The 21,761-nt window shown below is 41.1% G+C and overlaps 1 protein-coding gene across 7 annotated transcripts in view; it reads left to right on the top strand.

Annotated features, from left to right (window-relative positions):
• Positions 1 to 21,761, top strand: part of TASP1 (taspase 1) — a 235,115-nt gene that overhangs the window by 173,774 nt on the left and 39,580 nt on the right. For all 7 annotated transcript variants that reach the window (XR_011076948.1, XM_068565779.1, XM_068565780.1 and 4 more), the window contains one exon: positions 14,245 to 14,355. Coding sequence is in view for 6 of the 7 variants with exons in the window: in XM_068565779.1 (XP_068421880.1) it covers positions 14,245 to 14,355 (111 nt within the window). In the remaining variant the exon portion in view is untranslated. The remainder of the gene's footprint in view (positions 1 to 14,244; positions 14,356 to 21,761) is intronic.

The raw sequence follows: 21,761 nt of genomic DNA, 5'->3' as shown, positions 1-21,761 counted from the left end.
CTAAGGCAAAGGAAACAAAAGCAAAAATAAACAAATGGGACCTAATTAAACTTAAAAGCTTCTGCACAGCAAAGGAAGCCATCGACAAAACAAAAAGATAACCTACTGAATGGGGGAAAGTATTTGCAAATGATATGACCGATAAGGGGTTAATATCCAAAATATGTAAGCAGCTCATACAATTCAAGATCAAAACAAGCAACCCAATTAAAAAATGGGCAGAAGACCTGAAAAGACATTTTTCCAAAGAAGACATACAGATGGCCAACAGGCACATGAAAAGATGCTCAACATTATTAATCATCAGAGAAAAGCAAATCAAAACCACAGTGAGATATTATCATACACCTGCCAGAGTAACTATCAAAAAAGATCACAGGACTTCCCTGGTGGCGCAGTGGTTAAGAATCCTCCTGCCAATGCAGGGGACACAGGTTCAAGCCCTGGTCCAGGAAGATCCCACATGCTGCGAAGCAACTAAGCCTGTGTGCCACAACTACTGAGCCTGTGCTCTAGAGCTTGCGAGCTACAACTACTGAGCCCGTGCCTGCGCATGCCCTAGAGCTCATGCTCCACAACAAAAGAAGCCACCGCAATGAGAAGCCTGCACACCACAACAAAGAGTACCCCCCGCTCGCCACAGCTAGAGGAAGCCCGTGCACAGCAACAAAGACCCAACGCAGCCAAAAATAAAATAAATAAATGAATTTATTAAAAAAAAAAAAGTCACAAATAACACATGGTGAGTATGTGGAGAAAAGGGAACCCTTGTACACTGCTGGTGGGAATGTAAATTGGTGTAGCCACTGTGGAAAACAGAGGTTTCTCAAAAAAAATAAAAATAGAATTACCATATGATCCAGCAGTTCCACTCCTGGGTATATACTGAAGAAAACAAAAACAATAATTCAAAAAAATATATGCAATGTCCGTTGCATTATTTACAATAGCCAAGATATGGAAGCAGCCTAACTGTCCATCCACAGATAAATGGATAAAGGAGATGTGATACCACACACACACACATACACACACACACACACACACACACTGAAATACTACTCAACCATCAAAAAGAATGAAATTTTGCTCTTTGTAACAACATGAAGGGACTTGGAGGGTATTATGCTTAGTGAAATAAGTCAGAAAGAGAAAGACAAATACTGTACGATATCACTTACATGTGGAACCTAAAAAATAAACTAGTGAACATAACAACAACAACAAAAAACAGACTCACAGGTATGGAGAACAAACTAGTGGTTACCAGTGGGAGTGGGGATGGGGGAGGGTAAGATAGGGGTAGGAGATTAAGATGTACAAACTACTGTGTGTAAAATGAATCGTACAGCATAGGGAATACAGCCAATATTTTATAATAACTATAAATGGAGTATAACCTTTAAAAATTGTGAATCACTATGTGATTTTCACTATGAAAATCACTAAGTTTCACCTGAAACTTATATAATGCTATAAATCAACTATACCTCAAAAAAAAAAAATACCAGCATTGTCCTCCTGAAGCAAAAGGCCTTGCTCATGAACACTGGTACCTTGGATTATATTGTAAATACTATATGGTATTTAGCACAAATGGAATCTAGAATTTCATGAGCAATAACTTTACCCAGAAAAATTTTTTTTCATGTTTTAAACACTTTTGTATACTTACGATTGATTAGTGAACTTAAAGATTTGCAGATCCAGAGTATTTTCACTTCCCTCACAGACAACTTGCCATCCAGTCTCATAGAATTGAGGGGTATTTGTTTTGTTTTGATTTTGTCTCGTTTCATGTGAGCAGGCCGAGGGTTGCTGAGAATGATTTTCTTGATTTGGGAATATTATAGATGGTGACTATAGCCTGTAGTAAATCTGATAAGATGGATCTGAAGAATAAGAACTGACCATGGAGAAAAAATAATTTGTTGATTTTTCATGCCAAGTTTACATCTCAGAAGACGTTCTGTAAAGATACTTACTTGATCCTTTTAAACTATAGAGCGGTGTGCTTGCAGATTTTGTTTTAGGGGTACCATGTCACATTTCCTTGACTAAAATCCACATGGCCCCAGCATTTGTAGGTGTCAAGAATGTAACTAACTCCATCTGTAGGCTTTCCTCAGAGAAATTTATCAGGACACCCTGACTCTAAGCAAAATCACAATTAATTTTATTAAAGTTATGTTCATATGAAAATTCCAGTGAGAGTAGGAGGCAAGAATACTAAACAAGTCTATTTTTAAGGTCATATGAAAAAATCACATGAAAGTAAAAAAGAATATTGTGCAAATAATGAATAATGTGAAAATAATGAATAATGAGAGGAAAATAATGAATAAGCAGAGGCCCAGTCAGATAGAATATACTATAAAACTATAATAAAGCCAGTTGGTATCTGTATGGGAATAGTTTCATCAGTGGAACAAAGGACAATCTAGGTGTAGATGCACATATATATGAGAATGTAATATGTGATTAAAAATTCATTTCAAGTCAGTGGGTAAGAGGTGAATTTTACAACAAATTTATATTGGTCGATAAGGCGGGATCTCCACTGCAGTCCTTACACCAAAATTAATTCCAGATAGACTGAAGTTTTTAAATATAAAAGCTGAAATTTTAAAGCACTAACAGAAAACATGGACAACTTATTTTCGTAATTTTGGGTTACATAAGGCCTTTCTGAAAAACTCCCAACACAGAAGCCATAAAGGAAAATGACTGATAAGTTTGACCACATAAGCATTAAAAACTTCTCTATTACCAAAAAAAAAAAAAGTCATAGACAAAATCAAAAGATATATGATAAACCGAGGAAAAATATTTACAATACGTATGACCAAGGAATTTAACAAATTAGTAAGAAAAAAATCCAAGAACCCAGTAGAGAAATGGGTAAAGGAAATTTTCGGTTTGGGATTCTGTTTGTTTTGTACGACAGAAACCCAGCTATAGGGGCTTAAAAGGGGGCTTTCCTTTTCTCACCTAAGAAGTCTGACAGCCCAGAGGTGGCACAGTGGCCACACAGTGCACCAGGGGGTCTAGACTCTCTTCCTGTTTGGCTGTCTTTATAGGTGGCTTCATTCTTTGTTCCACCTCTAGGCACCATGTCCGAGGCAAATGGCAGCAGCCAATAAGATACATGCTAATCAGGTCTGCCCTTTAACAAGCTCTGCTATCAACTCTGCCCCTTAGCCTGCCAACTGCAAAGGAGTTTGGGAAGCTGGGCAAACTTCTGTCCCAAACAAACAAAATTAAGGTTTGTCTGAAAGGAAGAAAGGGAGAATGGCTAATGGGTAGGCAACCAGTTGTATGTGTGTCACAGATCTGAAAGCAACTCACAGATAAGGAGATACAAATGGCTCATAGACATTGAACATTTTTCATAATTAAATAAATGCAGAACAAGCAACAATCAGATACCATTTTTCATGTATAAGATTAGTAGTAATCAAACAGTTTGCTGATGCCTAGTTTTGGTAAGGTTATGGGGAAGCGGGCACTCTCAGACACTTTCCTATGCGTATAAATCTTCTTAGAAGGCCGTTTGGGAATCTGTAGCAAATAATTTCAGTGAATATGCTGATTGATTCATCAACTCTACATTGAGAAGTGTATCCTGTATATTCATACATGTATGAAAGGTAAATGTCCAGGTGTCTACTGCAGCATTATTTGTAATGGCAACAAACAAACAAAACTAGAAATGACCTAAATGCCCACCACTAGGAAACTAATTAAAGAAGTGATAGCATATATGTCCAAGAGTATAGTCATTGTTAAAAAGGGTGAGCTAAATTTGTGTGTGCTGATATGGAAGGATCTCCAAGTTAAATTACTAAATTTTAAAAGCCAGAAACAGAATAGTTTATGTAACATGGTCCAACTGAGTGAAAAATTGAGAAAGGATGTGTGTGTCAGTATGGATAATTTCAGAAAGGCTATACAGGGGGCTCTTGGTGGTACTCACCTCTTTGGAATGGCACTGCAGTAAGGCATGCTTTCACTTAACAGTCAGTGTCTGCAGGGGGGTTTGGTTCCAGGACCCCCTGGTGATATAATCCTCAAGTCCCTTGTATAAAATGGTGTAGTATTTGCATATAAACTTACACACATCCTCCTGTCTGCTTTAAATCATCTCTAGATTACTTATAATATGTGAAAGAGTGTAAAAGCTATGTAAATAGGTGCTGGAGTGCAGCAATTTCAAGTTTTGGAATTTTTTTTTCAAATATTTTTGATCCATGGTTGAATCTGTGGATGTGGAACTTGTAGATACAGAGAGCTAACTGTATATTATTTTGTTTGTTTGTTTGAGTATTTAGAATCTGTATGTATAGTACATTTTTTTAAAGTACAGTAATAAATTGAAAATGTGCCTTTTGTCAGGGGAGAGTCAAGAGAGTTAATAATCAGTAGGGACACCAGCCATTAACAGTCAGCTGAATACTAGCCCTTCCTTCTCTTGACTTGAAATGAGGAACACCCTGGTGGTTTGGCATGATTATATACGGGGATAGATTTCTTTACTACATTGGAAACATCATTGCCCCAAGGCCCCAGTACCTGTATTGATTGCTGTTCTCTCACTTGCTTAGGTTTTTTTTTTTTTTTTTTTTCCTTCAGATGTCTCACTAGTCCTTTATTTATCATTATCCCAGGACAGAGAAGCTATCCCTGACCATCCTGATTAAAATGCTGTCTCCCTGTGTACCCACCATATTACTGTTATCTCCTCTATGCTGCTTGATTTTCCTTTCTACCACTGGTGGTATTTGTTTATTGTCTGTCATATCATAGATGACTTGGTGTCTTAGTCCAGTTGCGCTACCCACTCAAAATACCACATACTGGGTGGTTTATAAACAAAAGAAATTTATTTCTCCCAGTTCTGGAGGTTGGGACTTCAAGATCCGGTGGCCCGTATTGTCAGGTGAGGGCCTTCTTCCAGGTAGCAGACTTCTCATTGTATCCTCACATGGCCAGAAGGGAAAGGGAACTTTCTTGGGCCTATTTTATAAGCACACTAATCATGTTCATGAGAACTCTGTTCTTATGACCTACTCACCTCCCAAAGGCCACACTTCCTAATACTGTCACGTTAGTTATTAGATTTTCAACATATGATTTTGAGGGGACACAAACATTCAGACCATGTTGGATACAGATTTTGCCTTAATCATCGTGTACCCAAGGCCCCATAAACAGTGCTTGGCACAAGGTTGATTCTTAAATATTTTAAAGTGAATATTTACAAAATATGAAGCATTTGTTGAATGGATGTCGTACTTCTCAAATTCATGGCTTCTAGTCTAGCATTAATAAGAAAGTATGAACTGTGCCACCCACTGTACCCTCACGGAGGACACTTTACCTCGTCTGGACCCCTGTCTTCTGCCACTATCACCATTTCTGCCTTGCGACACTCCTGGAGATGGAAGTTCTGGCAGCTGTAACTGGTGGGAATGGTGTTCTCTACAACCCCCAGCAGCTTGGAGGGACCCCGCAGAGTCTGAGGGCAGAGGATCTTTGTCTTACTTGTTAACGTTAACATGTAAAGTTCTAGGACCAGGGATGGTAAACCAGCCCTTTGGCTTCCCCTCCCGTGAGTCTTCAGTTCTCTGTAGGCTGCTCTAACCTGCTTCTCTGTCAGGGATTCACATTCTCATCCTGTCATCGTTGCTTAAGGGTGAGTTTGTGGAATCCTTGATCCTTCCACATACAGGTAAAATGTTGGGCTGGAATATTCAGAAAAAGAAGATAACCCCCTGATCCTGCTTGAATTGCTTTGTGATTTTTGAAGTATTTTGTCTTTTCTCCTCAGCTGAATTGTTCCCTTGAGGACAGAAACCTTGTGTCAAATTAAAAAAAAAAAAATCTCCTGTCATTTCTAAAACAGTATCAGGTGTGTACATCCTATGTTTGGTTAAACCAACAAGCAGAGGCTTTAATGGAATCCTTAATTTGGTTTCTTGCTCCAAATCTTTGTGGCAGAATCAATAAATTTATTCAAAGACTGAATGTCTCTCTGATATGTTTAGGTTCTGATTATAATTTAGAATTTTCTGTTTTGAAATAAATTGACTTTTCTTGTATTTCAGATTTTGTTAGGTAAGGGATTTCAAAAGGGTCATTGGCCACACTTAGCTCTCTTCAGCTCAACTCAACTAAACCCAACTCAGCTCTCCTCTCTAAGGAGTTCAGTTGGAGTCTTTAAAACTATGCTTATCACCAGAAAACCGCACATAATGATGACACTCTAGAGCTGTGGTAGAGGTGGGTTTTTGAGGGCAGGTGTGTCCTCAGGGTTTGTAGTGAGAGGATCTGGATCAGTCTTCTGGTGCCTCGCTCCCCTCTTCCCCTTTGTGTTTTCGTAGGTCATTTACCTTCCTGTGCCTCAGCTTCTTTCTTTCATTCCTTCGGTTTCTCATCTGCCAAATGAATGTAGTAATAACTGTCCCATTGGGATTTTTGTGGGAGCAGGAAAGGAGAGAATGCAGTTAAGTTAATGTACGTCTTATAGGATGATGGCGACAGTCTTGTAGACGTCTCCTCAGAGGTAGGATGTAGTGGCACTTCATTAATGGCACTGTCACCTCTGAACTTAGGTACTAGCTCCTCTCGTTATGTTATGTGGTCTTCATGTCATTCTGCTGTACTTCACATCCATGAAAGATATGGTAACTGAAGTGCATCTTTAGAGGAAAGGTCCTTGATCTTTCAGAAAGTATAAACTGTTATCCTGCTTTTGTGTCTAAGGAGTATTTATAATCTCTCTTGTTTTTTTGAAGTTAGAGGTATATGTTTTCAGTAGGGAGCATTCATTATTCCCTAGTCCATTTTCTTTCTCACTTGACCTCCACACAAACCATGTCTCTCTCTCTCTCTCTCTCTCTCTCTCTGTCATTGTATCTCTTTTTCTCACTATATGTATAATTCCTTGAAGAGAAAATGCCATTCAAGTGGTTTGTCATCTAGACTTTAAAAAGAAGAAAGCAATACACAGAACTGTATTTAAAAGACAGAGATTCTTTGTTAAATGTGATGGGAAGGTAGAAGAATAGCAGCTGCCTTCTGGCTACAAAATTACTCTCTTGATAGGTTCTCACATGTTGAAGAGGAAGTGTTGTATCACGTTTTGCAAAAGGAGCTCTAATGTTTTAGCTTGCTGGCATCCAGTAATGGCTGGTTGCTGCTGGTGGGGAGACAGGAATATTTAAAACTGAAAATACTCATGCCCGTTAGAACTCTTAGGGACATTAGAGGTTACTAGTCCAGTCTCTCAGTTTTTCAGACGAGGGAAGAAAGCATGGTTCAGAGAGATAAAGTGGCTTGTCCAAGTTCGAGTAGACAGCACCAATCTCCTGGTTGTGTAGCCCAGTCTTCTATCCATTTGTGTTTTGTGGACATCTGTGGATTTGTCTGTCCATCCATGAGCCCACTCCACTGGACTCTTGGATAAAGTTGATTGCTCTAGGCTTAACCCCTAGGCAAAGCCAGGCCAGTCAGATTTCCCTATCTTCCGAAGTCTGATGGCCTCTGAGAATGTGAAACCTGATAAAGAGAGGAAGTCTCTCTGGTGGCGAAAGTTGTATCAGGTATACAGCTCTGGACCTATCCATAGATGGCCATTACCATCCATACAGAAGAAGCTGTTTCCAGCTGTTCCTGAAACCCATCACATCCCCACCCTTCCAGAAGTTTTTTTTTTTTTTTTTTTTTTCCTCTTGGATTTTATGAGCCAGTGAATCCTCCTTTTTACTTAAAATCATTCTAATTGGGATTCTGGCACTAGCAATCAAAAGAATATGGATTAATATTCCCGCTAACTTCTCTACTTTAATACAGGGATTTTCTTTTCCAATTTCTTCAAATTCTTCATTCTTAAAGATATGGCACAAATACAGTAAGCAGGTGTCTCATTTGTTTACAGTCTGGATTTACAATCTTAATGAATATCCAGATACACACATTTGATCACAGTGAATATGTTTCTTACCATCTGTAATTATAATTTCATTCCATAGTAGTTATAGATTTGGGCATTTAAAGAATCAATTTGAGATATTTTAATAGGGTGAATGAAGCTTAATTTTTATTATTTCTTTGTTTCTATTAATCTTCTTTACTTTGTGCACCTACTTGCACATGGAACTTTGGATTGTCTTAGTTAATTTTTGCCCCCCCCCACCCCGCCCCCCGAATTCCCTATTTGATTATAGAAAGCACTTATCACAGAGCCCAACATGTCACTCTATGTTAATTTTTCTTACTGGGAAGAACAAGAAAGTGTTTCCTTTTACACAGACACTGTTTAACATTTTAACTTGGGAAATTGATACTCTATCACCACCACCATCCAATCATCGAATGTCAGTTGAGCACTAGTTCCAACTGATGTAGGAGGTTAACCAGGTAAGTACAGTAATAGATCTTGTTCAACATGATAATCTTTGAGAACCAGCAAAATGCTGAAGTGTGCTCCTACCCTTAACATTACTACCACCAAATGTTTAAATAGCACCTCAGAGGTTACAAAGTTGATATATAAATTCAACCCTCAGAACAACCAAGAAAGATATCTTTTAATATCCATGATTTATAATTGAAGAAACTGAAGCATAGAATTTTTTTTAATATGTCTTGCTTAAGACCACACAGTTACTACCTTAAGAGTCAAAACAGGGGTTTTGGTCTGAGTCAGTGTCGTTTTTTTAAACACCACAGTGATAATATGAAATCTGACTACTTTCCATGAAAATTTTGGAATCTTCAAATATAGTACTTTAATCATTGTTTCATTAAATCTTTGAATGAATGCATGTCAAGGGTGAGGAGCCCTGATTTAAGCTTCCATGGTGCCCAGGGGCCCCACCCCCTTTGAGCACGCATGCACTGCCTTGCCATCTTTGATACTGCACTTCAGTGGTGTAGGCAGGAGTGTGTGTGTGTGTGTGTGTGTGTGTGTGTGTGTGTGTGTGTGTGTGTAGGTTGGGGTTAGGGGAAGGTGGTGAATAAGTAGAAGTACTCCGTTAGTCTCTAAGAGGGCCTCAAAGGTGAATCAGATACTCTCACTCCAAAGAGCTTGGGTGTGTATACAAGGCACTGGAGCTGAAGAATAGATTTCCGTTCATGGAGGGGAGGAGGAGGGAGATGGGAAGGACAGTTCACAACAATGGGCCGAGGGGGAAGTCTTGGGGAAATGGAATATAGGAAGTCCAATTTGGCTGGACCACATGCTGTGCAAAAATAATAGGGAGATAAGGTTGGGAAGAGAGAGGAGGTCTGGGCCCGGCTAAGGAGTTTAGACATTATTCCATGAGCAGTTGGGAGTCATTGAAAATTTCTGAATGGTTTAACGGTATGATCATAGCTGGGGTGCGTATTTCTTATTAGAGTAAACTTTGGTATCAGTTTCCCATGCCCATATCCATCCTATGAACAGCCATATTGGTTCTGCTTGCAGAACGTATCCCAGACCCACCCTCTGCTGACCGTCTCCACTGCCACCAGGCTCACCCAAGCCACTGGCGTCTCACAACCAAGCTCTTTTAGTGGCTTCCTGCTTCCACACTTGCCCTGCCCGTCTGTTCTGCACAGCAGAGTAACCTCCTACAAACACAAATAAAAACCATCACTGACCTGGTTAAAGCCCGCTGTCATCTTTTCATCACACTTGGAATAAAATCCAAACTCCTTGCTGGGCCTTCTCTAACCTAATGTGACGTGGCCCCGCTTCCCTCTGAACTTAGATTCTACCGTCCCTCCCCCTCCTTCACTTGGCTTTGCCACTCTAGCCTCCTTTTATTTCCTGAACTTCCAGACTCCTTCCCACCTCTGGGTATCTGCATTTGCTGGTTCATCCGCCTGGAATGTTCCTTCCCCGGATCTTCACATGGTTAGCACCTTATCAAAGATGCCTTCCCCGACCCTTGATGTAAAGTATTAGCCCCAGTCATGCCCGACAACACTTGCCTGGATTCATTTTCTTCACCGCACTTCCTACTAACTGGGTGGATTTCCTTGTTGATTTGTGACTTTATTACTTGTCTCCCAATCTGCTCAACTCGATGTGAGCAGATACCTCATTTGTTCACTGCCGTGTCCCCAGTGCCCGACGAGCCCTGGCGCATCGTACACATTCATTGGATTAATTTCTCTAAGAGGTGAGTGACTGGATCAGGAAGGACAAGGAGAGTGCATGGGGTCCTGTCGGTGGGCGTGACGGGGCGGAGGCAGGCACAGGCGCACCCACAGAGAACTGGCAGGACTTGACGTGGTTTGAAGAGTTGAGTCATTGGAGAGGGAAGAGGTGGAAGGTTCTGAGCTTGGGTGAGCTGTGAGGACCCCAGGAGAAGTGACCAGATTTGGTGACAAAGGAGCAATTGTAGAGGTGCCAAGACTTTGAGTGCAGGTGGGGTGGAGCTCTCCAGCAGGCGGTTGGGCTGTAAGCTTATCCAGAGTTTCCTGTTCCTGAGAGGCTTTGCTGCAAAGCAGGCAGAACCATGGGCTTCAAGAGACGGGGGTGGGGGGGGAAGCCTTCTTCCTCAACTGTGGCGTGGCTGTGACTTGTCATTGAACCCTTCTGAACCTCAGGTTCTTCATCTGTAAAGTGATCATAAAATGCCTTCTCGGGGTGGTTCTGAAAATTAAACTATAGAACATGAAAACATGGAACTAGGGCCTGACACAGTGTAGTTTCTCAGTGACTGTTAATTCCCTGTCTCCTTTCCCTCTTGTCTAAGAGGCTGAGGAGTAAAAACTTTACCCTAGTTCCGCAGTATAAATCTGTGTTGCTTTTCTTTGCAAAGCAATGTGTGTGTGTGGTTTAAAAAGACAAGCAGTACCCCCAGGCTTACACTGAAAATGAGTAGTTCCCTGTCCCAACCCTCCACAGCCCCCCCGTTTTCCTCTCCCTGGAGGCTACTACTTTTAACTCTCTTAGCTATTTTTTCTCAAACTTACATCTATAATTCAATATAACATGCTTATACTACTATTTCTTGATTTTTCAGTTTTAAATATTATTTGGATATCAGATTTAGATGTTATCATCTTCACTTCAGGGAAGGCAAGGACTTAGTAGTTCCTTCATACTTCCAACTTCAAACCTACACTCACCCACACAGGCCTTTTCTCCTCTTAATGTATTATATCCCTATTTTTCAGTTCATCAGTATCGCGAGTTTATATTTTTTACTCTAGCTGTTGACATCTGAGCTACATAGTGGGCTGTGATTCTATTTCATTTCCTGTAGAAATTTTTATTTCTTCTGCAGTTAATATTTGCCTCACTTTTTTTTTTTTTTTTTTTTTTTACCAATCACTCTTTCATTCTCAGTCTTCCCACAAAATCTGAAACATTTCTTCTCAGTAATTTCAAATGCAACATGTATCTTGTGTGTTTAATTTTTTCCCCTCCTTGGAAATACCTTTCCACCTTCCTCTGGCTTTCTGCTGTTTTGGTCTGTTGGCTTTCCAAGCCTGTGTGTAGCCGTGCTTCACCCAGGAATACTTTTGTCTTGTTTTGGAATCCCTGTTTGCAGCTCTTCTTTTCTTTCTCATTATTTTCATTGCTCCTTCATTTTGCTGAGGCACATTCATCCTATAGCTTTCTGAGAAAGAGTGCACAGGAGGTGAATTCTTTGAGACTTTGTTGAGCTTTATTCTCCTTTCACGCTTGATGGACATTTTGGCCAAGGGTAGAATTTTAGGTTGGAAATAATTTTCTCTCAGCATTTTGAAGATAATACCTCCTAATCTTCTAGTTCCCAGTGTTGCTGTTGAGAAATCCGATGCCATTATGATCCCCTTGCCTTCCCTGTGATCTTTTTTCCCCATTTGGAAATTTTTAGACCTTTCTCTCTTTCCTCAGTATTTGATATTTCATAGTGATATGTCTTCATGGCACTCTTTTTTTTTTTTTTTTTTCCCATGAGTTGTGCTGGGAGGTTCATGAGCCTTTTCAGTCTGAACACTCATCCTTCAATTCTTGGAATTGCTTTTTAATTATTTTTTGAAATTTCTTCCCTTTCATTTCTTTTATTTTCTCTCTTTGAAATTCCTCTTATTCAGATACTGGATCTTCTGGCCTGTCCTTCTGATTTAAAATGTTTTTTTTTCTCTCATTTCTCATTCTGTCTTTTTTGTGTTTCTCTTTTTTCTTTTTCTTCTTCTTTTTCTTTTTTTTGGCTGCACCATGCAGCTTACAGGATCTTAGTTCCCCGACCAGGGATCAAAACCGGCCCTCGCAGTGAAAGCGCTGAGTCCTGACCACTGGACCACCAGGGAATCCACCTCCCCATTTTTTTTTTTTTTTTAATTGTTCTTCTGATCAAAGTGTTTGCCTAAGTTTTCCCTCTGTTACGTTTTTGCTTGTTTGCTTTCTGTGTTTCCTGGAGACCTAATGGAAACAACTAGTGGTCCTAGGTTGTCTAAGTACCAAGAAGCTGACCTGAAAACCTTCTGTGTATGAGTCACACTTGTCATCTGGAAGCCCTCCCCATAAGGCAAGGACAAGCTATGTTTTTAGGTTCTCTCAAATAGGTCTTTACTCTTGAGCTGGTTGGAACTGAGATTGGAAATACTCTTGAGACTGGAAAGGAATTATCCAGTCTCTTGCTTGGAGGATATCAGCCTACCTTCTTGCATCCTGAGAGCCTGTGAGTGAAGGGAGCTGGTTATTTCACTGTTTAACGTAAAGGCTCCCCTTTAGCCCCTGTTTTCAGCGTGGAGCCTCCCGTCTGCCCTGGGCTGAGCCTGATGACCCCAAGTCTCAAGTCCCCCTGGTTCAGCATCTCTAGAGAGTAAATGTCCTGCTTTCTCTAGGGTTAGGGAGAAGTAACTTCCTCTCTAGGTAGGAATCTGGGGCTCGAGGTCAGGGGTCGGCAAACTTTTTCTATGAAGGGCCAGGGAGTAGATTTTAAACTTTGTGGGCTACACTGTGGTCTCTACCACATATTCTTCTCTTCCTCTTCCTTCTCTTTTTCTCTCTCTTAAAAAAAAAAGTTTAAAATGTAAAACACTCTTCGCTTGCAGACAGCACAAAAACAGGCTGTAGAGCAGGCAGGTCATAGTTTACCAACCCCTGGTCTAGAGGATCCTCTGGGACACTCTCAACCAACCATCTTTATTCCAGGCCCACCCTGCACCCCTGCCTTCAGAAGAACTTGATGCCTCCAATTTCTGGTCCTTTTTCGGTTTTATGACAAAACTGGATGGCTTCTTACAGGTGTCCCTCGACTCCAACCAGCCTCCCCGCCCGGCCCCCCACCCCCACCCCACCCATGGAAGCTTAGGTTTCAGCCTTCCCAGGTCCACTGGGTGAGCAACTGCTTGTCCGTCTTCTTTCTGTTTTCTAAAAGGTCAGTTTTTTTCTTGTCTCTCTCTCTGTCTTTATTAGGCCATGCCTTTTTTCCCTTCCCTTTCCCCCAGTTTACTGGGATTTGAGAAAGGAGTGGAGATAAATGCATGTGTTTAATCTACTGAGTTTAACCAGAAGCTCCCCCCAAATCCAATTTGGTTGGTTTTTATTTTTATTACTTTCTTTGATAGTGCTTGGACTCATTTTGCATTTGTTCTCCACGTGCTCCCTTGCTATGCCAGATGTTCGAAGAAGATGTCCTTGGGGAGCAAAAATGAGGGGTTTTAAAAAGCAGCGTTCCTGAAATGCTCACAATGGTTTAGTTTGTGTGAGATCTCTGCGAAGCATGGTTGTTTCTAACCACCAGACTCTCATAATAGAAATACAGTTTCACCCTTATTTGTGTAAACCATCAGGAGCATTTTTAAATATCTGTAATAAAGTTTGTGGCTTATTGTTTAAAGTTGAATTTAAGGTAGTAAATCAAAGCTTTTGGTGGCATGCCTCTGACAGCAGGGAGAGCCTGGTAAGTGATCCCTAAGAGCTGATCAAAGGGAGCTGCTGAGCATTTTTTCCTGTATTTGTGTTTTGGGCCTTTAATCTGGCAGCGTTTCCAATTCCATTCTGAATACGGTCATGCACACTCCACCCCCAGTCAAGTCTTCTTGGAGGCGTCTGGCACTGTCTTTGCCTGTTCGGGCACAAGCCTGCCTTTGCTATCCCGCCTGTACAAGGTACGAACAATGGCGAGTGTCAGAAAGTGGGCATCTTTCAAGAACTTATTCGTACCACACGTTTGTTCCAGTAATCAAATGAAAATGGAAAGGGAAAAGAGTAAAATCAACTGAAAATGACCACTAGTCATTTCTGCCTAGGCTCACCTTTCCTGGCCAGCGAAGACGGCGTGCTCGGAGGAGTGATTGTCCTCCGATCCTGCAGATGTTCGGCAGAGCCTAACTCCTCCCAAAATAAGCAGACGCTTCTGGGTAAGTCAGACAAACACATTACGTGGGTGTCTTTCTCTTTCATTTTTTCCAACAGATGGAAAGATTTATATCCTTAAGTCGATCATTTTAACCTGTGGTTGGGCCAGGTTGCTCTATTGATGTGTAAACATCTCTATTCCACTGCCCTCTTTGCCTAGGTCAACAATCTACAAGGTGAATATTCATTTCGGAGTATATGCTTATAGCATATTTTTCAAATGGACTTAGCACCTAGCACCTTTACTAAAGCCCAACATTAAGACTATCGGACCATGTATTTATCCCCTGCCTTATTTGACAGAGCGTTGGAGATGACCCATAACAATATACACAGTAACATAGAGAGAAGCTTCTTCCTGTTCCCCTCCCCAAAAGGAATCAGAACCATGTGAAGAGCTACTGGCCTAGAAGTCCACCCTGGCTCCATGGCTTATTAGCTGTGATGCCTTTGCGCATTATTCTCAGTGTTCTATGCCACTTCCTCATCTGTACAGTAAGGATATCTGCCCTGCCCTTCTTATGGAAGGGTCCCATGAGTATTTTGCAGATTTGCAGATGTCCATCCAGATGTGTGATTTCGTGTCTAGCAAAGCATACCAGTGGGGATGGAGCCCAGCCCGCCCTCCGTTTGCCATGGCACAAACTTGTGGGGCTGCCTCTGCCCATGGGGGTGCCTTTTTCTAATTCATTCATCCAGAGGGGCGCACTTTAAAAAATCTGCATAAAGGTGCCACACAAGCTAGCAGGGAGCCCTATATGTTATTTTTTTTTTAGTTGACTTTTTAATCGAAGTGTACACGCAGAAAAAATTGTTAACTACAACTGCGTGGCAAATATTACAAACTGAACCCACCCATGTGACCAGCATCTAGATAAAAAATAGAACTTTACTGCAACCCTAAAAGCTCCCACATAACCCCTCCCAGTCTCTGCCCCTGTCAAAGTTAACTACCATGCTGACTTCTAACACCATGGTTAGTTCTATTTGATTTTATATTTTGTATAAATGGAATCATAGAATATGTATTCTTGGTGTCTAATGTCTTCAAGGAACTGTTAAACCTGTTAGATTCATCTACGTTACTTGTGACAGTAGTTTGTTCACTTTCACTGCTGTATAGTATTACATTACGCATGGTTATAGCACTCTAGTTATCCATTCTTCTCTACGTATTTTTTTTTTTTATATATATAAGCACTACAAATCATTCTCAGGGATGTGGTACTTCAGCTCTTTGTGTAAAATTCCTTTTATCAAGTATGGTTGGTACCTGATCTGTATTGTATGATTGTTGTGAATTGCTGTAGTACAAGTCCCTACATATCTTGAGGTTTTATAAGCCTGTAAAATAGAAGACTGAGCATTTCTTATGAGAATAAAAAGTATTTTTTCTATAAAAGCCCGAAGAACTTTCATAAAATCTCTCCTCTCATTTGTCAAAGAAAAAAAAAATGTACTTTTATAGAAAATGCCTCTTTCTCCACCTGGACTCTCATCACCAACTTCATTGTTTTTCATGCTATATTTTCTTTCTCTTTCCACCCACTACACTTGGTACCCAGGTTGCTCCTGGCAAATGTTTTGTTTGTTTGTTTTTAATGGCCATCGTTTGTTAAACTGAGGCAAGCAGCCACTTGCTTCTTCGGTATCTTAATCATTGTCAAAACCTTTGAATATCTTCCACAGTTAGGTAGCAGGGAGTTTGCTTTTAAAATATGCAGAGGAGGTACCTGGGCCTTCCATAAAAACTCAGAATAAGTCTTTAGTACTGGGAGGCAGGGTGGAGGACAGTTACTAAAACTGCTTCATAGACTGTTGCTAGAATAGAGTTTCTGTACTTTACTGAGCCTGGACTCTTGTCCATTCAAGTTAATCCTGAAAATTGTAAGGGTTTTTTTTTTGGTTGTCCTTTCATTTTTGGTGGTGTAGTATAGAAATGCATATTTAAGGATAAGTCATAGAATTTTAGCTCATATTAAATAGTTTTTATCACCAAAGTAGTAATTTGTAAACCGATTCCTACTCTCTGTCTCAAGGAGAAGAATGAAAACTGTCAATTTATGAAATAAGTGAAATCTTGCCATTTGTTAAAGTTAGCTAGAGGGACTGATGTTTGTGAAGTTTATCTACTAAAACCTGGTGAACTTAGGCTCCTGTCAACTTATAGGTGCTACCAGTGACGTGGGTTTTTACATATTTTGCTTTCAGAAAGTTACATATGTTCAGTGGGTGGTGAGAAAGTAAACGTGGAACAGAAGGATAGAAAGAAGATGTGAAAGTCACCTTTGCCACCCAGTTCCCAGAGCCGCCAGCTTCTGATTCTGGTTCTTCTCACGGGATTCACCTTCACTCTATAGAATGTGCTTATGCTTCTGTTTCTCAATCAGTAACTAGTGACTCCTTCGGGGGAAAAAATTATGAACATAACTCATACCATTCCCCACCACCTTTCCACATGACTTTTTTTTCTTTTCTTTTCTTTTCTTTTCTTTTCTTTTCTTTTCTTTTCTTTTCTTTTCTTTTCTTTTCTTTTCTTTTCTTTTCCTTTCTTCCTTCCTCCCTTCCTCCCTTCCTCCCTTCCTCCCTTCCTCCCTTCCTCCCTTCCTCCCTTCCTCCCTTCCTCCCTCCCTTCCTTCCTTCCTTCCTTCCTTCCTGCGTTGGGTCTTCGTTGCTGCACGCGGGCTTTCTCTAGTTGCAGTGAGCGGGGGCTACTCTTCGTTGCGGTGCACGGGCTTCTCATTGCAGTGGCTTCTCTCATTGTGGAGCACAGGCTCTAGGCGTGCGGGCTTCAGTAGTTGCAGCACGCGGGCTCAGTAGTTGTGGCTCACGGGCTCTAGAGCACAGGCTCAGTAGTTGTGGCACACGAGCTTGCTCCGCGGCATGTGGGATCTTCCCGGACCAGGGCTCGAACCCGTGTCCCCTGCATTGGCAGGCGGATTCTCAACCACTGCGCCACCGTGGAAGCCCCTCCACATGACTTTTGTGAGAACTCTAACTTGAAATCGTATATTTATTATATTTTATTTCAACTGTAATGCACTATTTCTTGATTCAGCAACTTTTCTATCATCTCTGCCAACCATCCCTCACCCCTTGGACTGTGTAAGTTTCCTTCCTCTTCCTCCCTGACTCCCAACCCTCACCTCAACCTCTAGCAACCATGCCATTATTGTCATAGATAGTAACATTTGCATTCTGTCCTACAGGCAGCTTGCCTTCTATGCTCTGATTAGATGTTGATCCCAAACAGTGACAATTAGTACCAGCATTGACAGTATCAAGATTATATAAATATTATTCACTGCAGATTCCAGTAGCGGAAGATTAGACCCATCAGAAGGGAAGTGTCTGCCATAAGCCTCTGCCTGTAAAGGGAGAATGTTTCAAACATCAAGCTCAAGTGGGTTCTCCTGTGCTTTACCAAGTTAATTGCTCCAGATCAGGCCGCAACTTAATTTGCTTCATGTTTGGACCATGACTTCTCATTTATCACTTTATAAAACTCTCATGAAAGTATAACTTCATAAACTCGTGGTTCCTTAATGTTTGGTAATATCTAGCAACCAGGAGGCTCAGAAATCTTTCTTTCCTACACATCCAAATAAAACAAAACAATTCCCCAAATTAAAAAAAAAAAAAAAGACAACACACAAAACACTTAACTGCTGTATATTGTTCGATCACTTTTTTTTGTCCCAAGAATAGTATAATCAAAACAATCTCTAACTTGAGCTTTTTTCGTATTCACTCTTTTCTGAAAATCATCAATAACATTTCCATTACGCCACAAAAACAGTTTCAATCAGACCCCATCGCTACTTGATGGAGTTTCCAGGAAGCCATTACCCAGCCTCCCCTCTTGACAAATACATCAATTACAAGGGCCCCAGTGGGCCGCTTCTAGAGTGGGATGACTCAAATACATGCCCTTTCAAGGTTTGTCCTTTGTTTACTGATTCATGAATACAGTTGGAGGATCTCAGGTAGAGAGGAACTTTCAAAGTCCTCTTGTGTGACCTCGTTATGTCCATAAACTGTTCGAGAGAGATGGAGCTTAATTCCTCTCCACTTGTGACTCTCTTCCAATATGTCAGAGTGACAATGTGTGACTTCTGAGGCGAGGTCAGAAAAGGCAGTGGGCCTTCCTTCTCGCTTTCCGGGTTGGATCACTCACTTCACGAAAGACCAGCTGCCATGTCATGAGGACACTCAAGCAGCACCAAGGAAAGGCCCCTTTGGCAAAAAAACTATGACCGCCTTCCAACAGCCAGCGAGGCGCTGGGGCTTCCTGCCAACAGCCTCAGCTCTGAGTGAGCCTGCAGATGCCTGAGGCCCTGGGCAGATTTCTAGACTGAAATCTCATGAGATCCTAAAAAGAACCACCCAACACAGCCAGTCCTGAACTCCTTATCCACAGAAACTGAGATAATAAATGTTTATTGTTTTAAACTGCTACAGTTTGGGGTAATTTATGTATGCAGCGATAGATAACAAATAAACCTTTTAAATGCTTTCACTGCCAAATGGTCCTCTGGTTTGTCTAAAGAACTACAGTGTCAAATCAGGAGCTCTGTTGCATCTTTAGGCAGCTCAGGCTGTCAAGACTTCCGTTTGCATCAGTGATTCCACTTCTCTGCTTTGGGATCCTTTTGGACAAATGTGATCGGCGCCCTTTTACTTTGCAGGCCCCTAATCACTCTTTTGCAGAATGTCTCCTAAGCCTCCCCAACCTCTAGGCTCCCCACCTCTATCTGTCTCCCACCTCCATCCTGCCACCAGACATCTCTCCCTCTATCATACATCTGTAGTGGCCCAGAGAACCTGACCACGGGCTCAGAAACAGGGGCAGTCGGGGGAGAAACAGGCTGCCCTGAAGCAGAAAGAGCCAAAATGAGAACCTGACCCAATTGTGGCTTAGAGAGCCACACCAACCCCAGGATCAGAGGGGTGGTGGCCAAAACAAGAGCCGCAGAAGTATATGTAACTAGTGTAATACAAGTTTAAACTAAATGTTGAATAACTTTCTATGTATGCTAAAATAAAACAAAACATGTATCTCTTACTATCGCTCCCATGTTCCCTACATTTAATTCTTCAATGAGGAAACACACACACGGTCACACTCACTCCTACCTCTGCTGGACATTTCCCTAGAAGATAGATGGGAAATGCCCAAATCATTTGCTGGGAAAAGCCCTCCCTGATCTGGCTCCAGAACATGCTTTCAGTGTCATTTCCTACTAGTCCTCCTTTTTCTCCACTCATCTCCGATGACCTGAGTTCTGGCAACTCCAAATTGCTTGGTCTTCTTCCAAAGGGTCATATTTTTCCCCCAGTAACTTTCACATGCTATTATTACCTGTGCTTGGAAAGCCCTGAGCTAATTACATTCCTTCTTTAAGACCCAGGACAGATAGGAATCTCCTCAGAATCCTTTGGAAGCCCTTTCCCCAGGTGATTTGTTCCTTCCTTGTGCTCTTTTTGCAACATATAATTTCTGTCCTTTGTAACAGTCACCATGACATCTTAGACATGTATTAAAATGTCTGCCCCTCCCTCTAGGCCAGCACTTCTTAACCTTTTTTTTTTTGGAACTGAGTTATTTGAAAGAAATAGGTCACAGGTCTTTGAGCCCCAGTGACTCACATGGAGGGTTACAGAGGTTGGAAATATCTTAAAGAAGGTTCCTGTCTCTGAGCATCACACCACCAGACTGTGAATCATTGGAGTGCAAGGACTGGGTCATATCCAGCTTTGTACCCACCCTCCACTGTAGGCTCCCAGGAATTATTGGAGGAATAAATTAAGTGCCACATGGAATTTCTTTCGTGATTATTTAGCAGATATTTTTAAAAGAAATTGACCACTATTCCAGAAAAGTGAAATGTCATATAAAATATCCTCACATGCTCTTAACAAACAAACAATATGGGTCGGAAATGTTGGATAATGATGAGTGTCGGGGAACAAGAAGATTTGGAGACAGTTTAAGCGGATCCCAGAAGACAGCCTTTGCAAGCAGCCTTGTAAAAGGACAATTTGGACGAGAATGTGTTTGCAACACCCATCCCACCAACTCCCACCCCCCCAGATCATGAGATGCTGGCAAAGCCCAGCCTACAAATCACTGCTTTAACACAAAGCAAATGCTTGTTCCTGGAATGAAACAGCTGAAAATCATTAATTTTCTCTCTGCTTTTAGAGAAAAAAAACAATATATTTTTACCTGCTAAAGTACAATTACATGTTTTCCAGGCCTCTACAGAAGTGCTTTATTGAGGCTGCTGTATATAGTATGGTTAATAATTGTATAAACAAAGGCATATCAAGCCTTCCAGTGGAAAAAATTCTTTTCCATTTTAAGCTTATGAGTCAATACAAGTAATTAGAATATATGCAAATATATGGCATGAACAACCAATCTCACTATATGGGTGCATTTTTTCCCTTGTAGCCTGCCCTCACTGTGCTGATGGGAAGCCTGACAGACCCTGTGAAGTTCAGAGGTTCCTACCTTAGAGTGGTTAATAGGAAGCAGTGAGTCTGAGGATCAATGCGAAATAGACTCCATATACTTAAGGAAAATCTTAAGCAATTCAAGACAGGAGACATAGGGGCTAGTAAGGGTGAAAACGCTGTATGTTCGGCCAGTGGCCTTCGCTCCAAGCCTGTCTGTGTTGCAGGCCTTCTTGCTAAGTAGACTGAAGGCCCACACTTCAGCTCGAGCTTGGCCATCTGATGAGCACACGTAATAATTGTTACTTTCCCATCAAGTCACCCTCACCTCACTCAGGGAGTAACTTCAGGTTCTTTGCTGCCCAGGAATATGTTCATGGTGCTGATAATTAAGTTTTGTGCATGATATTGTTTCTGCTGTCCAGCTACTCCTTTTTTTTCCCTGGGTTTTCATCTTTATTGTGAAATGTTTCATGTATTTTTAAAAGAATGTAATAAATTTGTAAGTTATAGAGGATAATAGTGAAATGAACACCTGTGGACCCACCACCCAGCTTAAGAAATTGCCCATTACCCATATCTCTGAAGCCCCCATGTGGGCCTATCTGAACTTTATATCAATGTTGTAGCAGGTGATTTCTTCTGTGAGAATTTTTGCAGTTTCTTAACATGATTACCTGAAAGGATAATGAGTCCCTTTATCATTTTAGACTTAGCTCGATCAAATCAACTGTTCTTCAGTTACCAATGAGAACTGAAATGGGCATTCTCCTCCCTTCTTTTCAGATCAGGCAAAAGTTCTTTATCCAGTATTCTTCTTGTCACTGTTATGAAAACTTGCCATGATTTAAAAATAAAAATTGTTAGATTGAATTGATGCTTCCTGGAACATTAAAAAGATAAAAGGTCATTTTACTGTAAGTTAACATTCCAAACCGCCTTTTGATTT

The sequence above is a fragment of the Eschrichtius robustus genome, chromosome 16, assembly GCF_028021215.1.
Source record: "Eschrichtius robustus isolate mEscRob2 chromosome 16, mEscRob2.pri, whole genome shotgun sequence".
NCBI lineage: Eukaryota > Metazoa > Chordata > Mammalia > Artiodactyla > Eschrichtiidae > Eschrichtius > Eschrichtius robustus.
The sequence above is the reverse complement of the archived record's forward strand: the minus strand, read 5'-3'. Positions and strand labels throughout refer to the sequence as shown.